This window comes from Bombus terrestris, chromosome 8, assembly GCF_910591885.1.
Source record: "Bombus terrestris chromosome 8, iyBomTerr1.2, whole genome shotgun sequence".
Classification (NCBI taxonomy): domain Eukaryota; kingdom Metazoa; phylum Arthropoda; class Insecta; order Hymenoptera; family Apidae; genus Bombus; species Bombus terrestris.
The window spans coordinates 2179206-2196364 of NC_063276.1; the positions used below are offsets into that span (position 1 = coordinate 2179206).

A 17159-nucleotide genomic window follows, 5' to 3' on the forward strand; every position below is an offset into this window, starting at 1 on the left:
GTATATAAATAATCAGCAAGTACTATAACACAAACAATACCATTAATGTTAATATAAAGACCAATGAATTAATAATAATATTAAAATTAAATTCGTCTTACCATTTCTTACTGAATTACATACTTAAAGGTTTTGCCATTTTCAGGTCCGTTTGATAGCCGGTCCACTACCTGTACCATTGCCAAGGGAATATGGTGGTTTAATGCAACTGGAAAGTTCGACTCGAGGGCCAATTGTTTTAGGATGCATTGTACCGGAAAGACCAGTTCACAATCCTGAAATGCTTGAGTTAGTTGTAACCGGAAATGGAGCGCCAAGAGTAAGAAGAGCTAGACTAGGTTATCCGTCAGAAGCTAGACTTTTGGCATCGCCGAAAATGCAACGATTATTATCTGCCTGCAGGTAAATTAATTTTACATTGATCATCGATTATTTATACTATACATGTTTATGCTATATTATTTTTTCAAACTGATCAGATGCACGAGAAATTAAGCGCATTCTCATTATAACTAATCAGATATAAAATTATTTGAATTATTCAAAGAATAAATACATGTTAACACAGAATATAAATGTGTCATGTTCGCACAATTTGGCTTATGATGTTACTATTTCCGTTGTTTGAACCTAGTTGTTTGAAATTTAATTGATTGACCAAAGACTCAAGCAGAATATTAATTATGGACTATTATTAATGTACACCTGCTTAATGAATTTTTTTATTGTAATGTAATTAACTTCATATTTTATTTTATTCATAGATTGCAATATCAATTTTTTATAAATCGATTGTTTCTAGACCGATGTATCAAGCAAAGATCGATTTCATGTACAGTATGCGCACGTACATGTACTGATAGGTAAAAATACAATATATGCAATCACTGTTAGAAAATAATATACCGTACAACGTCCCGTATTACCGCGATATTCAAAGGATGCAAAACATTTGTAAATATATATTCTATGTGGCTTAACCTGTTCTTCCACTTTAGCCGGGCTGTCGGAGATCGTGCAACGGAACCAAGAGTGGCACCTCTGAAACTGCATCCAGTCGGTGAAAATCTTAAAGAGATGCATTTGAAGAAAATCAAGCCGAAACCGGAAACGAAGCCAATTCTACAAAGCTTGAAAGACGGACTGGAACAGTTGAAGAAGAGCACCGTTAGGGAGAAAAGTCAAACTAGACAAAATTGTCGGAATGGATTTCTAGATCGAATTTCAAAATTTGCTCAAGGTGGTCGTAGCAGAAATCCTGCAAAAAAATCGGCTTCGTTTACGTTTGCAGTGAAACCAGAAATTGCGATGAGGTGTCAAGAGCGTTACTCCAGTTTGGAGCCAGAAACTACCTCCCATCCGAGTCATTCGAACTCTTCCAAGCAACCTGTACAAAGATCAGCGTCCACCAGTGTTTTAGAAATGCCGGCAAATGTTGAATTACAGCCCAATTATTCTCGTGTTAGAGATAGTCTTACACCAGTGCCATCCCTTCCCAAGTTAACCAGGACCAAAGCTGATGACATTTATGCAGAAATTTGTGAGAATGCGGCTGCGCAGGTCGAGAAGTGTCCCGGAAGTCATGTGATGGCTAGGATCAAAATTATTGTTAAAGGCCGTGATTCGTCCACAGCTCTGCCAAACAAGATTGGCGATGACAGTAGATACGCAAACTCTATGGTAACGAACAATCAAATTGATTCGATTATCAGCACGGAAGACGAAGTTATTTACAACACGATATTCTGAAAATGAAGAATTTTACTATTATAAGCTAACCGGCTGTGTTTGATGATCGAGAACCCGTTGATTATTTTCATCAACGTACCATTAGAAATTGAAACTGTATCATATTATACAAAAAGCACTACGAAATAATATGTAATATTCAAGAAATCGTAACAATTGCAGGTACATATGTTTGCCATACGTACTAACACTAGTAACGAAAACGAATAAAATTTTAAGAATAAAAAGCTCATCTTTTTTCTAAGAAGAAAAGAAATTAATCGAAGCGATGTAATATGTGCAGAAAAATACCTGATCAATTTTTCTTAAAATTTGTTTTACTGCAAGAAAGATAAGATGTACAAAATAAAACAAATATATGAGAAAAGTGTATGACATCTTTATTTACAATTCATCCCCTTTTATTTTAATAAAATAATTCATATTATACTTTATTTCTACTTTTTTTTTCTTAGAACCTTGGTTTTAAAAGAACTTCTTTTTATATGAGGCTTTTTATTTCTTTCTTTCTTCTTCTTTGGAATTTCTTCTATGGCCTTTTTCATTATATCAATGGCTTTCTGATTGTCATCATTTAATTTAAGCTCAATATTAACATCAGGATACTTTCCAGAAAATCCTTTTGGAAATAGCGTTTTCGACATAAGCGATGCCAATTGATGCTTCTTTTTTTTTAACTGATGCTTTAGGCTTGCCTTTTCTTCCATTTCCACTGCTAAATTTCTAAGAAATAATATCGTTTTTGACATAGAATAAAACATATAGTAACAATCATTATTGATGCTTTTAACCAAGTTATATCTTACTCTTCGTCCTCCTCTAAAACCAAATCCATTTCTTCAACTGCTTTACGTAACCAACCGTTTTTTGAATTATCTCTACGACATTTTAATTCCAACTTATCAATTTCACGAGCAATCTCAACTCTCTCTTTAGTTGCAATTAGCAATCTATCTACTACAGGAAACATAGGTATATCTTCCGCTAGATATAAAAAGATTGTATTCATATTAAAAGTTCAAATTATCAAACAGTATATCATTGTTTAGTTTATTCACTTACTACGACCAAGTGTTTTACACAATTTGCTATAATATTCCTTTTCAGATGGTTCCATCATAAGAACTGTTATACCATCTTTTTGTGCTCTTGCTGTTCTTCCACTTCTGTGTACATAACTCTAAATAATAATTACAAGTACAAAATTAAGAGAAAAACTTGTATTTTAATCAGATATATTATAATGTGATGCAAGCGATTATTTCATCTATATTACGCCGTAACATTGCGTTTAATTAACGCTAATTTACTTTATATCCATTGACACATACCTCACTTGTTCTAGGAACTTGATAATGTATTACATGCTCAACATTTGGAATATCCAAACCTCTTGCAGCTACATCAGTAGCTATTAACAATCCGTTTTCATCAGCCTGAAATCTGATTCCTTATTATGTATCTCAAAGTTGTATGTGTGTTAAAGAAAATTTACCTTTCTAAATTTTTTAATCGCTGTCTCTGCTGCATACTTGCATGTAATGGTAAAGGTTTACAATCAAGTATCCCTAAAAGAGTAGCTAAGCGTTTTACACAACCAATACTATTACAGAATACCAATGTTCTACCAGCATATCTTTTTAGGAAGTAGTAAAGATAGTAATCTTTATGATCTATTGTACATGCTATTCTACATTCTGTCAAATTAGTTGCAGTACCTGATGAATAATTTTAGTTATATTATGCTAAATTCATTATCTTTCAAATACATAACAAAAAAGTTTGCAACCTGATTTTTTTGTAACATCAATAATTTTTGGGTTCTTTATTCCTACTAGTTCCATAATCTTTTGTAATTTTTGAGCAGGTGTAAGCTTTTGTATCTTGCTTTTAGTATGCTTCCTTTTTTTCTTTTCCAAATACTCTGGAATATCATGCACCATGGTTAATGTAGCAGAAAATACAAATGTTTGTCTTTCTTCCACTTTTTTTTCATTCATATTTATTTTTTCCAGTAGTTGCTGCAATTCTTGGAAATGTCCCTTCTCTAACATTCTATCTGTTTCGTCAATAGCCAAATACCTATTTTATATTGCATAATATGTGTAAAGTAACATTATTTTCATAACATTGCAGATAATTATGAAACTATTTAATAAAGAGGAAAAAACTTACTTAATAGAATCCACTTTACTAAGATGTGGATTACCTTGTTGTATCAATTCCCATAATCTACCAGGTGTTGCAATTACAATCTCAGGTCCTTTACTTAATATTCTTTCTTGTTTAACTGCAGCCATTCCCCCTAATACTACAGCTACCTAAATAATATCAGTACTTAATATAATGAGTACTTAAACAATTCCCAAGACTTACTAATTAGTAGTACTTATCAAAACAGTTACTTTAATGTCTGTATATTTGATTGCTTTAGTTAGGTGATCCTTGATTTGAATAGCTAACTCACGAGTTGGTGTCAATATTAATGCATACAGTGGCTTCGTATAATTCTGTGTTTTGCTCATTTTTACATTATTAATTACACGTACACAACCTATACCATTTTTATTAAGACCTTCAATATGTTCTTCATAATCAGATTCAGATGAGCTATTATCATTTTCCACCATTTTATTTTCAGAACAAATCCAGCCTTTGTTCTTAATAATTCCAGTTATTTCTTCCCCAAATTCCATGTCTGACTGTTGGGATTGTTTATTTTTTAATTCCAAAATACCATTTATAATTGGAATTCCAAACGCCAATGTTTTTCCACTGCCTGTTTCAGCTGCACCTAGTATATCTCTATGTCCCAATATTGCTGGTGGCAAAGTTAATGCTTGAATAGGAGTTGGTTCGTGAAATTGTTGGTCTTTTAATGCCTTTATTACAGGAGTAGGTACACCTAACATATACCATTGTTGGGCATCAATGTCATATACATCATTTTTATCCTTATTGCATTCATTAGAAAATTGATCATTATTATTAGGACTAATATCTAAACCATTTTTTGGAGACAGACATTTTGGTATCTTTTTAGCCTTTCTTCCTTCTAACTTCTTTTCTAAAGATTTTGTCTTCTTAGCTTTTTTTAATAATGGTTCATTAGTAACTATGTCATTTTCTACCCATACATGGGAACGTTTATGCTTTGGTGATACCTAGAGATTAAATAATAAAATACAGAAATGTACCAAAGTTTCGCTTTTAATGATAATAAGTATTATCATATCAATTTAAAATGGCAATATTATTGGAAAATATAATTTATAATTTACCTTAACTTCTTTGCTATTAGTTTCCACATTGTGGATTAAAATCTTTGTCTTGTTATTTTCTTTTGTTAATTTATAATCAGTTAGTTCCTCAATGCCAATCAAACCTTCAACATTACCAGCAAATACAGAACCTTGCAATTCCAGTGGTTTCCACCCACTTGAATTATCGTGTCTCTTTTTTGGCATAGCTATGACACTAACGCTTTCTATAATTAATAAATAATAATTAATGAATGGTAGCAATACTATTCTCAAATGTACATAACCATAAAACACGTGGAGAGTCGAGTGTTCAGCTCAGTAGACACAACAATACTATATACATATATGTATACAGTACATACTATCTGATACCATGTATATAGATATATAAATACATGTGTATAATGCTCGTTCTCTATTTTGGATACTGGTTCTGGCTGACCACTTCTGGCGGTAGACAACAGAAAGGGTGACAGAGTAATAGAGCTTGCATCCTGCACTCAGAAGATGGCGCGGCGCACGTAAGCACCTGTTTCTTAAGCCAACTACTACATCCGTCCTGGTCCGTCCGCTCATTGCTCATTCCTGCGGTTGGACTGTCAGTCGTCACATTATACCATAGCTAAGAAATCAGTATTTAATATTAATAAAATATTTAAATATTTTAAAACAATATATAACTTGATATAATTAGTCATGTAAATAAGGCCTGTTTTTAGGCCTACACAAACATCTGCAGAAAGAATACAATATCTATATACCGAAACAAAACAAGACTGTCATATGTTAAGAATGCGTTTGAAAGCATTACGAGAAAGACATTTACAGGAAAAAGTGGAGATAAAAAGATTACAAATTTATTTACGATGTTATTACAAAAATTTCGAAAGTTATATTAATGAAATGTCTGAAGAATATTTAAAAAAAAAAGTAAATTGCTTACGTTTTTAATGGATGTAGAAGAAAAAAAAGATGAAGAATATGAAAAATTACTTTTAGAAAAATTACTATTAGAAAAATAAAAACAACTAAACAAGATATATTAGATAATATTATATTAATTTAATTTCTGATGATTGTTATGACATAATTTTTACAAATACGCGATAAATAAAAAGAATAATTCTAAAGGAATTTCGAGTTTTCTATATAATATATGATATAGATATATGTTTAATACATAAATAAAAATTTATATGTTATAAATACTTCGTTAAATATTATTTTCGCAATGTTATAATTTGAATATAAATATTTCAATTACATAGAATGCATAATATTTACCACAACAGGAAATTGTTTTTACATTCATACAGTTAATCTAAAAAAGTATTTTTTTATTTACAATATTTTTGTATACAACAATATGCAATGAAACATAAAAATTTACAATTATCTATTTTGATTTTCACCATTACCAGTTGAATTATTTGTAAGAATGTTACTATCTTCAATCAAATGTGTATTTCTTTCTTGTGAATCAGTAGATACAGTTTTCTGTTCTAAAAGTAAATGTGACTGTGACATTTTCAATTTCTCCAATTGTGAAACAGTTCTATCTATTTCTGCAGCTTCGGGTAATGACAATATTTCAGAGGAAGTTCTTTGTAACAGTAGTGATTGTACATCAGACACTGGCAGATTTTTCGAAATTGGTAATAAAGGAGTCAAAGGTTCCAAAATAACGTCTCTGTTTAAGTATGTTATTCCCTATAAAAAATGCAGATTATTTGTTATATATATATAGTGTTACTATGTGATTCATTTAAAAATAATTTTGTACATTTTCTTACCTCTGTTTGTAACAAATTTTCTGAAATGCCTAAGTGAATTGCACTTTGATTTGGTGGAAAAATAACATGAATACAGTACTGTACATAAGGAACTAATTGTTCACTCAAACATTCTATAAATTTGAGCATGTTCTCCCTTTCTGAAGCTGCAAAAGCCTGAAAAAAATATGAATTGTATTAGATATATATTTATTTAATTTCAAACAATTGGTAAGATACAAGTTAAAAATATTAATTTACCTGCTGTTCTTGTTTATAAAAAAGTAATATTGACTTTGCTACATTATGTAAGGACTCTTGTAAAATCTTTGTACAAAAAATAGAAAGTGCTACTGGTGGACAAAGTCGTATTTCATTAAAAGCTGATATAAGTCCATTACAATATTCAGCTAACGGATAAAATTCAACCAATTGCTCTGGTGGATTCTCCTGTAAAATATGGTTTTCATTTCTATTATAAAGTGTAAATATGACACATAGATCCATTTCATTAATTGAAGAGAATATGGAGTGTCACTGACTTATTTTTTCATATAGATTTACCTCCTTTTGGCTTGTACCACCAATTCGGTGATACTCTGTATAATAAAAAGACAATTACTTACTGATTTAATTGTAGTAGTGACTTTAATAGTAGTCTTTTGTATTTTATTAATTAAGGTAAATGATTCCATATCACTCTCAAACTTTTTTGTTGTCTTGCGAATACTAGACTCAAATTTTTCCCCAATAACACGTACAAATATATCAGACATTCGGCCTGTAAAATCAGCACCTACTCTACCAAATGATAAACCAAAATATGTACATTGACCCAAAATAGAATCTATTGATATCACACCAGGTAAATCTTGTTCTAAAGTCATTAAAAATTGGGATATCTAGAAAAAAATTAATTATACTGTATTGAAGATATATTGTCAAAAAATACATAAATATCCAATATACCTTTTCTTCAACCCAATGATGAAATATAGCACACTCGTTTACAGTTAGATCTCTTCCTGGTGTTATTAGTTCGTCATCATTAAACATAGCTTTATATTGTGTTATTATATTGAATAAATGTATTCTGGATAATTCTATAGTTTTTGTGATATGAAGATTAGCTAAATGGAAATAATACACATTATTAAATTGTCTATTTGATATAATGTTTTATACGAAATCAACCTACGGTCTTCTTTGGGAATAGCATTCAAAAGACTTTGAAGCCAGCTATCACGTGCTTGTAGAAATTTAATACGTAATTCAGGTTCTGTAAAAGCATCCATTGATCGTAATAATCCAACAAGTTGTAAACATCTTGCGAGTGGTAAATCACCTCTTAATGAACCAACAACTTGTCCCACCATGCCAGACCAACTGTTTTCAATTTCTGTCACTATGGACTAAATTATTAATAAACAACTTGGAATATATTTTGTTACATTCTGTAAGTATGTTAAATTATACCGATATAATTGGAATATCTCCATGTTTAGTTCCTAACTGACGTGCATATTGAGATAATTCTAATGCTTCATTATATTGATTACTCCTTAAACAAGATTCCATCAACTGGGGCATTTCAAGTACTTCAAGTAATTCTGCATTTCTTGTTAGTGTTAAGCTGTTTATTCTTCTATGTGTATTTATGTCTTTTGATGTATCACAAAATGATTGGCACTTTCCCACAAATTTAGGTATCTCTTGTACAAGTCCATCAAGTCGATTTTCAGTCTCATTAAACTTGAAATTAAATAATATATTTTTATTAATGGATAGACTAATGAAACTATAAAAATTACTAAAGTCTGGAACATTATTACTTGTTTAAATATTTCTCTAGAACTTTCTGCTGTCTGAATAAATGTCTTATAATTTGCAAACACCAACTCTTGTGTAGTTTGCAATACTGAAGTTTTCTCATCATTCAAATGACCAGGCTCTTTATCTAAAAAAAAATAGATATTTTATAATCTGTTTTAAATTAAAGAATTACATATTAGGAAAAATTGCCTTACTGAGCTGATCAACATCGTAACCACCAAGTTTTGATAAGTATTGATAAAAATCTGGATTTTCCTTCCATAATTCTGTAAGAACGTATAACATTGTATAATTATAAATAAAGATTTATTTCAAACAGGTAGTTTAAATGCGATATATAAATATTGAGAAGTGGGTTTTTTTCTACTGTAAAAATAAAGATAAGTTACCTGGTATGCCACTTGGAAATACGAGATTTATTACATTTTCAGTTTCGATATCCATTGTTTATTTAAATAATACATTTGTACATACGACTGAAATACTTAAACTATTATTACGTACTGCATATTGTATATATATCTATAGGTTACACGTCTAGAATATCGTTTCGTATCTTGACAGAATACCTCGATTGTAACAGTACAATTATTGGCTGTTGGTTGAATGAATAGTATACAAGTCCCACAAGGAAGATCCAATGAATTTAATTCTTGACTGGACTACTGTTTAATGTATTAGTCTCAACTGTATGAAAAACTAAATTGTAACAAAAATAATTTAATCAAGAAATAAGAATGTGTAAATAAAATATATTTAAAAACAGAGAGTTAAAATAAATTGAATAGCTATATTAAAATAGAAATTTTATAAAGAGTTTCGATAAAATTTAATGATTATGTACCAATGTTACCGTTTATTTTTTATGCTTTTCAATAATAAACGACAATTTTAATGGATTTTATAAGATATTTTAATATAAAATAATTTTTTGTAAGTATGTATATCATACAATAGTGTAATAGTACCATAGACATATTATTGTGGACATGTGATTATTACCTGTTATTTCATACATGTAATGTCTGATATCTAGTTATTAACTATGATACAATTTAGTTAAAATAAGTGGTTATAGCTAAAATTATTTATACTGAAACATTACACAGTAACCTTCAATAATTCTTTCATTTAATACAAAATGATATTAAATGTTCTCAAACAGGTAAATACATCTCTTTTTCACTCAAAATGAGGTTATATAAATCTACCGTATTTGTGAAAATAATTATTTAATCAAATTATACAGGTTACAACATACTGTCGACGTCCTTTATTTAATGAGACAGTGAGATTATATGGTATATATGAACCGCCGTATTTAAAGGTTTTCTATGAATAGTTTATATTTATTAAATTATACTTTATATTAAATTTGTACTATGATTATGTTTAATATTTAATTTATTTGTACTATTGTAGCAAAAAGAATATGAGATACCAATTTGCCCTGATTTAAACATACAAATTAGAGGATACAATTATCCTGTACTTGAGAATTATCAAAGCTTTGTTCACAAAATAGCAAAAGTATTTAATTTTACTATTGATCAAAGGTAATATTATAGCCATATTTTTTAGTATACAGAATTATTTGGTATTATACTATATCATAATGATGTGTTCTGTTTTCATAGCTTTCCTATGCCACATAGAGAATATAAGATAAAAAGATATAAGAAAGGAGGTACTATAGTCGATGCTGTATATGATTTAAAAATTTATGAGAGAGATATACAAATATCAGATATGTCATCTATAAAACTTCCTATTCTTATTAGAATATTAGAAGCAACTTTACCCGAAGGTGTTTCTTTACATGTTGATAAATATGATCCATTATTGGAAAAGAAACGTCTTATACCAAATAGGGATTTGATTGATATCAAGAAAGAATTAGATGAATTAATTCAAAATAAAGGAAAATAAGAGTAATAATTACTAAAAAATTATTAATTTATATAAGAATAAAAAATTAGTTTTGTGTTGTAACTGGAAAAAATATTGAAGCAAGTTTTATAATTCATATAGCAATAAATAAATAATTCAGTTACGTAATTTGAAAATAACTTTTATTGTGTAAAAATTATGTACAATATAAAAGTATACATGTGCTTATTCAAGTTTTATGTATATGTAAATATAGAAAATATATATACATATATATATTTTCGTATTTAAATTGAAATCTTCTTTTTATAATAGTCCAAAGTGTACAACTTTTATTTTTGAACCTTCTTCTTGTCTTGAAGATTCCTTCTCTTTGTCATTAATAGTTTCTTCTATAAAATATAATATTATATATTTGAACATTATTATAATTATTGAACTATATCACTTACTTGGTAGTGGTTGAAAATCTTTAAGATAATCTTCATTTCCGAGGCACAATGGAAGACTTTCTGCTAACTCCCGTTTAGGATCAGTTAAATGTACTTGAGTAATTGTGGAACGTTTTTGTTTATGTGATTGACCCTAGAAATATAATAAAAAAAGTGAATATCACATATTTTTGATATCTTTAATACTTTACTTACGTTTATATACTTACTGTACCAGGTACTAAAATATGTGTAACAGTATCTGAAAATTTAACCTTTGGTTTTTCATTTGTTGTTAATGTTGTATCTGTGAAGGTAGGAAAGGAAGAACAGGACGTAGAACTAGAAGTAGATGGTGATATGATAGGTAGAGGTGGAATGTTGGAAGATATCTTAGATTCTTTACTAATATTAGTATTTGTACTGTTTTGTGGCGATACTAATTTTGAATGTCTATCAAATCTGTTTTGTGCGCCATAAGTAGAAGAAAATTGTGAATTACCTAGTCTCATATTATTAGAGGAATGCATATCAATGTTATCACAACTTCCATGAAGTGAAATGTAACCAAAGTCATAATTAAATCTGCACCTAGACTTAATATTGGTATATTTAGGTTGATCTTGTAAAATATTGGATGCAGAATTTTGTCTTTGTAATAAATACGAGTTGACGTTTCTTGTTCTAATAGATGAAAATTTTTTAATCGATTCATCAATATCAGCTAATCCTGATGTACTTCTAGATAAAGGAAGATTTTTTTTTGGAAGACTTTGAAAATAATTCGTAAATGAATTTGTTAAAGAAGGTGGTGGTGGAATATTGAAATCTACTTGCTTTTTTCCCAGGAAAGGTTGCTGTAATTTCACAATACTAGGATTATCATCATTATTAAAATTATTTGAACTGCCATTACATGAATCTTTTACTTGATTGTCAAGAAAATTAAATGAAGTAGATGCAAGATTGCTATGATTGTTATGTAAATTGCATGTTAATTTATTTGTTACAACAGAATCAGAATGTGTTTTAGATACAAAATTACTGATTGTAACAGATGGCTTAATATTTTTTAAAGGAGATGAAACAGTATTTGAGTCAGATTTAGTAGTTACTAAATCATTAAAAGATTTATCATATGGATTTGAAATATCTGTACCAAGTGTACTAAATGATGTAGACATAATATTATTATCTATGTTATCTAATGAAGATTTTAATAGATTAGAAGAAACATCTGATGTAACTGATTCATGTGTCAGACTATTAAAAGGAGTAGACATAAAACTATTTTCTTGTACTAGATTCGTTGTTATTGTATCATTAGGTATATTATCAAGAGGCAACTGCATTTCACCACGTAGGACTTTCTTCAGTGTGGTATCTACAGAGTTCTCATTAATTCGATTAGATATTCCTGTTTTTCTTTCATTTAAAGACAGACTCCCAAATGAAGTTGTCATTAAATCATCAGAAATGTTATTTAAAGATTGTGAATTACTGGTAGAAGACATTGTAGATACTGATGTTGGATGTGCATGAATTTTATATAGTGGTTTGTTGAATGATGTTGATGTAAAAAATGTATTTGGAAGTGAAAGGTGAGATGAATGATGGAAGGAGGTTGTGGTAAGAGTATTATTAGATATACTGAAAGATTTTGTTTCTAGATTACAGTCAGTTTTTTCATTAGGTGATATGTCGGTAAATGAAGTAGATAATAAATTTTTATGAAGGGTATGTGGATGGAGAACTGGTAAGGGTGGAATTTGGTTGCTAGTCTCTTTCTTATAATTGTGACATTTTGATTTTATGTCAGTTTGATTCTCCTTTGAAAAATTGTCACTTTCGTCACTATAAGATACTTCTCCTTTATCACTTATTGAATCAGAACACAGTGAACAGGATGCTCTAGAACATGTAGAATCTGAAAATTGTCTTTTATAGTATATTCCTTGAATTAAAATGTATAGTAGGATATTTCATTTATTCTTACGTGAACTACTGCAACTATTTGATCTACTTAATATGCGTTCAGCATTTTCTTTTGCAGCAGTTGCCATTGCTGTATCATTTACAACTATTGCATAAAAGTGTATATCCATAAAAAGATCATGATCATTCAAATCTATAGCAAGCCTAAAAGCCTTTTCAAACATATGATACCTACAATATCTAGAATTAGTTTTATGTGTTACACAAACGTTTTTGAAAAGTAAATATATGTAATACCTTAATAAATGATGGAAGAAACGTCTTGTTAAATCTCTTATTTCGTCTCCATATTCTTCTTCAATAGCTTGACTTATTGGTTTAATAGGTACATGAAAACTGCCTAATGCATTTTGTATAAGATCTAGAGAGTCAAATTATATTATGTTTACGTTATATTATCCATTACAAATCAATTAACACTACAGAAGTATATCTTACTTTCCCGTTCTGTTGTCAATGGTAGTTTAAACAAATAATTTACTATCTGATTTAATGCATGCATACATGCACGAGAATGAGTATCCCAATTCATAGCTAATAGTAAAGAAGTTGCTTGTTCAACTTGTGATAAAGATAAATATCTCTTGACTAATACATCACCAGTAAAAGAATTTCCTTCCAACATTTTAAGAACACCAAGAGGTCCTCTATAAATTTATTATATTAATACCATTTTTACTTGTTACTTGTATTATAAAAAGAACTTATATAACGTTATACCGTTGAAAAATTAACAATAATAAAGAATTTCCGTGATTATGTAAATTAATATAACAATTTAAATCAGTTTTTTTATTCCATTCCATGCGAAGTAATGCTGGTTGAATTCTACAATGTAAATAGATGTTTTGTATTGTATTATATGTGTAGCAAATGGTGCTATTATATCTTGGCAAGAAAGTAAAGTTAAAATAATACCTGAAATATGAAGATAAATCAAGTATATTAGCTTGTGCTGCTTCTTCAGTCAATGTTTGACTTTTAATACAGGATAAAGCAATGTCAAAATGTTGAAATTGACCTTTATCATTTCCAACAACAAATATTATTCCATCACTATGCCACGATGCCAATGTAGGTATCTTAAATATATATACATATATATATATCATTTTGAGCATTTTAGAAATCATCGTTTTAGTACTGGACTTTACATATATGCATAGCTTACAAAAGCTGCTTTTACACTAGCAGTAGTAGCTCTAGTCTGGTCATAAATTATAACAGAACCATCTATACAACATAATAACAATAATTCTTGAGTTGGTGAAAATTTTACACAACTTGTATGTGTAGGCAATGATACAGAAACCACTGCTATTCTTTGAAGTTTATCTTGTTGAGAAACTTCATACGTACGCCACTCTATAGTTACTTCACCCTATAAAGTAATCAATTGTATCTATTGTAACATTATAGGATATAAATGATACAATACTATTACCTTTCTTGAAACTTTTTGTTCTACAGAATGAATAATATTATCATTACATGCATCAAACATTATACATAAGGGATCAAATTCACTACGTATATAACAAATTAATTCTAATTTTACTCTGAAAATAAAAATACATTATCTATAAATTAAATTTGCAAGAAATTAATATTTTTATTAAACAGTGGATAGAGATAAAAGGACAGAATTAAAACAAATAAAATTAAAAACAAGGAAGAATCTCTTTTTGAATACCCTATTAAACGATAAAGATGTATGTTAGCACGATCATGTTCTTTTACAGCAGGACTCCAAGGATAAACTTCATTTATAGTAGATTTCCACCAAATTAAAATCTACAATTTTTAAAAGTTCATTACAAATTCAAGAAAAGATAACTGAGAAGTTATTAGTTACAATATAAAGATAAAAGATCTTAATTCGATAAAATTTTTCACAAATATATTTACCAGATCTCCACATTTATTGGTTTGTACTTTTTTGTCCAATCTGCGGCCATTAGGGCCAAAGAGATCAATCGTAGATAATTTTGGTTCAAGCTTATTAATTTTATCGAAGACATGTCTTTTCGATCTTGTAAAATGTACAACAGAAACTTGGTTATCATTATAGATGCAAAGAATATAATTTTTTGTGATTATCACTATAAATATAAATAATAAAATGTCTACAACTCTTTGAATAAGCATATAAATGTAAATCATATAAAAGTATACAATTACCATCTGATATATGTTCCAACAGTTTTCCTATGAGATACTTATCAAAAGTTATTTTACATACATCACCAGTGGCAATATTAACTTGTATTTGTATTAATAACGCATTGTTTAACATTAATTGTAAAACACAGTCATCATACCACTGACAATGTACAATTGTATTATCCTTCAATTGTTCCTATAAGGATATAATTGTTCTTATATTATTTAATATATAGAACGCAAAACTAATTATATTTGTTCTTAGTATTTGATTAGAAGTTTACCTCTAAGTATTTGATAGAATCTTTTAATTTATTTCCTTTTTTATTTGTTGGTACATATATCATACCTCGTTTCTGACAATAAGATTTTTTTGCTTCTTCGTGTAAATGATCAATACGTTTATCATGATATCTATAATAGTAATATAAAATTTGTTCTTGTTATAATAATAAAAAGTATTGTATAAAAAAATTATTTATTTGTAAAACTATTACAATATTTTAGAATGCAAATGCAATACTACTATTTTGTACACAGTTTTATTAACATGTTTCTTTATTAGTATAATTTATGATACGAATGAATTAATTTGTCTCACCGAAATGCACCAAAGTCTGTACTCTTTATATTAATATTGTCGTCAAAAGTCCATAAGTTTACTTCACCCAACAATGTAAACATTATAAAACATAAAACGCTACTACTCTAAAAGCATCGAATATTCATATCAAACTGTATATAAACAAAGTCACGTTGGGTCTAAAAGGGTTATGTTGTGTTACATTAGAATCAAATATAGTTCATTCATATATATATGATAAACACAAAAGGCACACTATTTTATTTACTATTATTGGAACTTGTTCTTCACCATTTTGTTATAGAATACTGTATTACCGGTATGTCACTTAGATTGCAATTGCAATGTCATTCATAAATCATATGTATCACAAGTATAGGATCATAGACTTATAATATAAGTCCATGTATAGGATGGACTTAATGCACTTTTATGTCGGGAACTTTAGAGCCCGTTTACCATTTTAGTATCATTCTCAACGTTACCGATTCAGCATATGTCAGGTGACCCTCTCAGCATTTCTGTATCACGTGTCACATTACCGATTCATTATAGTAGTGTGAATTAAAGCTACATAAATTTCCTATGAAATTACAAATAGGGTACACGAAATACAAAAATAACAAAATACAAAAGCTCTATACTTGTAGAACATTTATTTATTAATTTTTATTATGAAATAATTGTTGACTCCGAATAGGCTCTATTATAGAATACCAGTTGTTGAACATAATAGAAATTATTTTGACGAATAAAATCATATTTAATAGAGAAGAAACATTATTTCATTGAGTATTGTCAAAATTATTCCATCAGATCCGATACGATTTCACAAACGAAGCTTCGATCTAACTATGAGTCTTAAAATTAAGGCTTAAAACTAAAAGTAAATCTTGCATCGTCTCATGTGGTCGGTCGATTGATAAACTTATTGTTCTTGAAGTTAGAACTTAAAATAGGGAGCATAAAACAAAGGAGCATAAAACAAATGTCAAAGAAACGATATTTAGGATGATTTTAATGATAATTGTTTAAATTACACTTTGTTTCGAGCTTGGAAACGAATCGAATTATGTATTAGGTAGTACTGTTTCGTGATTACTGACGCAACTGATAAACCGATGATCTATCCAATAAATTGTGAGAATACACCATATGTCCGATAATAATACTTCGATTCGACACGGATAGTATATATGTGATTACACTTGTTGCTACCATATCACGTAACAATATTAGATCTCGTATTTGCAGAAATAGAAAATTATATATCAGTCATTTCGTTTTAAATTTCACTTCAGTTATATCTTCGTAAGTAGATTTGGTAATTGCTCGTAACGAATCAAATATATCATTAAATGAAATTCCATATTACTTTCATTGCGATAAATAAATTGAATCTCGTAGAGTATTACAGTATGTAAAATGCTAAATCAGTTGTTAATTTTATAGAAACTGGAAATTAACGCGAGTAAAGTGC

At 28.8% G+C, this 17159-nt stretch overlaps 5 protein-coding genes and 1 long non-coding RNA gene across 15 annotated transcripts in view; 2 read left to right on the forward strand and 4 right to left on the reverse strand.

Moving 5' to 3' along the window:
* Nucleotides 1-1118, reverse strand: part of LOC125385529 — a 1304-nt gene extending 186 nt beyond the window's left edge. The window contains exons 1-2 of the long non-coding RNA XR_007224913.1: nt 982-1118; nt 102-275 (exon numbers count right to left, since the gene is read on the reverse strand). This is a non-coding gene — a long non-coding RNA (uncharacterized LOC125385529). The remainder of the gene's footprint in view (nt 1-101; nt 276-981) is intronic.
* The window catches only part of LOC100645006, a 24819-nt gene extending 22703 nt beyond the window's left edge, over nt 1-2116 (forward strand). For both annotated transcript variants that reach the window (XM_003397007.4, XM_048407936.1), the window contains 2 exons: nt 146-402; nt 999-2116. In XM_003397007.4, coding sequence (XP_003397055.1) covers nt 146-402; nt 999-1749 — 1008 coding nt within the window. In that variant the 3' untranslated portion in view covers nt 1750-2116. The remainder of the gene's footprint in view (nt 1-145; nt 403-998) is intronic.
* On the reverse strand, nt 2107-5535 carry LOC100645127 (ATP-dependent RNA helicase DDX24). 3 transcript variants are annotated; one of them, XM_048407935.1, is made up of 10 exons: nt 5408-5535; nt 5031-5236; nt 4155-4913; nt 3925-4070; nt 3539-3831; nt 3245-3467; nt 3081-3192; nt 2812-2929; nt 2556-2733; nt 2107-2472 (listed from the first exon to the last, which is right to left on the reverse strand). In XM_048407935.1, exons 2-10 carry the CDS (start codon nt 5214-5216, stop codon nt 2187-2189), a joined length of 2301 nt encoding a protein of 766 aa, XP_048263892.1. In that variant the 5' UTR covers nt 5217-5236; nt 5408-5535; the 3' UTR covers nt 2107-2186. The 3 variants fall into 3 exon arrangements, with proteins under 3 accessions (XP_048263892.1, XP_048263891.1, XP_012166340.3); XM_048407934.1 differs by having other exon boundaries at nt 3245-3317; nt 5375-5522; XM_012310950.3 differs by having other exon boundaries at nt 5375-5521.
* A 793-nt stretch (nt 5536-6328) lies between these two features.
* On the reverse strand, nt 6329-9305 carry LOC100645377 (conserved oligomeric Golgi complex subunit 8). The gene is made up of 10 exons (XM_048407932.1): nt 9007-9305; nt 8812-8883; nt 8617-8741; nt 8261-8536; nt 7983-8196; nt 7754-7914; nt 7411-7686; nt 7046-7234; nt 6806-6961; nt 6329-6722 (listed from the first exon to the last, which is right to left on the reverse strand). The coding sequence occupies exons 1-10, from the start codon at nt 9059-9061 to the stop codon at nt 6405-6407; spliced, it is 1842 nt and encodes a 613-aa protein (XP_048263889.1). The 5' UTR covers nt 9062-9305; the 3' UTR covers nt 6329-6404.
* Nucleotides 9306-9469: 164 nt separating this feature from the next.
* Nucleotides 9470-11122, forward strand: LOC100645493 (39S ribosomal protein L48, mitochondrial). 2 transcript variants are annotated; one of them, XM_012310953.3, is made up of 4 exons: nt 9470-9782; nt 9867-9918; nt 10040-10173; nt 10255-11122. In XM_012310953.3, exons 2-4 carry the CDS (start codon nt 9916-9918, stop codon nt 10544-10546), a joined length of 429 nt encoding a protein of 142 aa, XP_012166343.1. In that variant the 5' UTR covers nt 9470-9782; nt 9867-9915; the 3' UTR covers nt 10547-11122. The 2 variants fall into 2 exon arrangements, with proteins under 2 accessions (XP_012166343.1, XP_003397059.1); XM_003397011.4 differs by having other exon boundaries at nt 9509-9782; nt 9867-9944.
* On the reverse strand, nt 10800-16135 carry LOC100645249 (WD repeat-containing and planar cell polarity effector protein fritz). 6 transcript variants are annotated; one of them, XM_048407930.1, is made up of 16 exons: nt 15698-16134; nt 15381-15510; nt 15115-15292; nt 14842-15035; nt 14627-14727; nt 14378-14492; nt 14105-14314; nt 13852-14015; nt 13654-13761; nt 13372-13580; nt 13171-13294; nt 12935-13104; nt 11441-12865; nt 11169-11200; nt 10960-11092; nt 10800-10899 (listed from the first exon to the last, which is right to left on the reverse strand). In XM_048407930.1, exons 1-16 carry the CDS (start codon nt 15778-15780, stop codon nt 10814-10816), a joined length of 3462 nt encoding a protein of 1153 aa, XP_048263887.1. In that variant the 5' UTR covers nt 15781-16134; the 3' UTR covers nt 10800-10813. The 6 variants fall into 6 exon arrangements, with proteins under 6 accessions (XP_048263887.1, XP_048263884.1, XP_012166342.2 ...); XM_048407927.1 differs by having other exon boundaries at nt 11169-12865; nt 15698-15858; nt 15948-16133; XM_012310952.3 differs by having other exon boundaries at nt 11169-12865; nt 15698-16133.
* Between the last annotated feature and the right edge of the window lie 1024 nt (nt 16136-17159).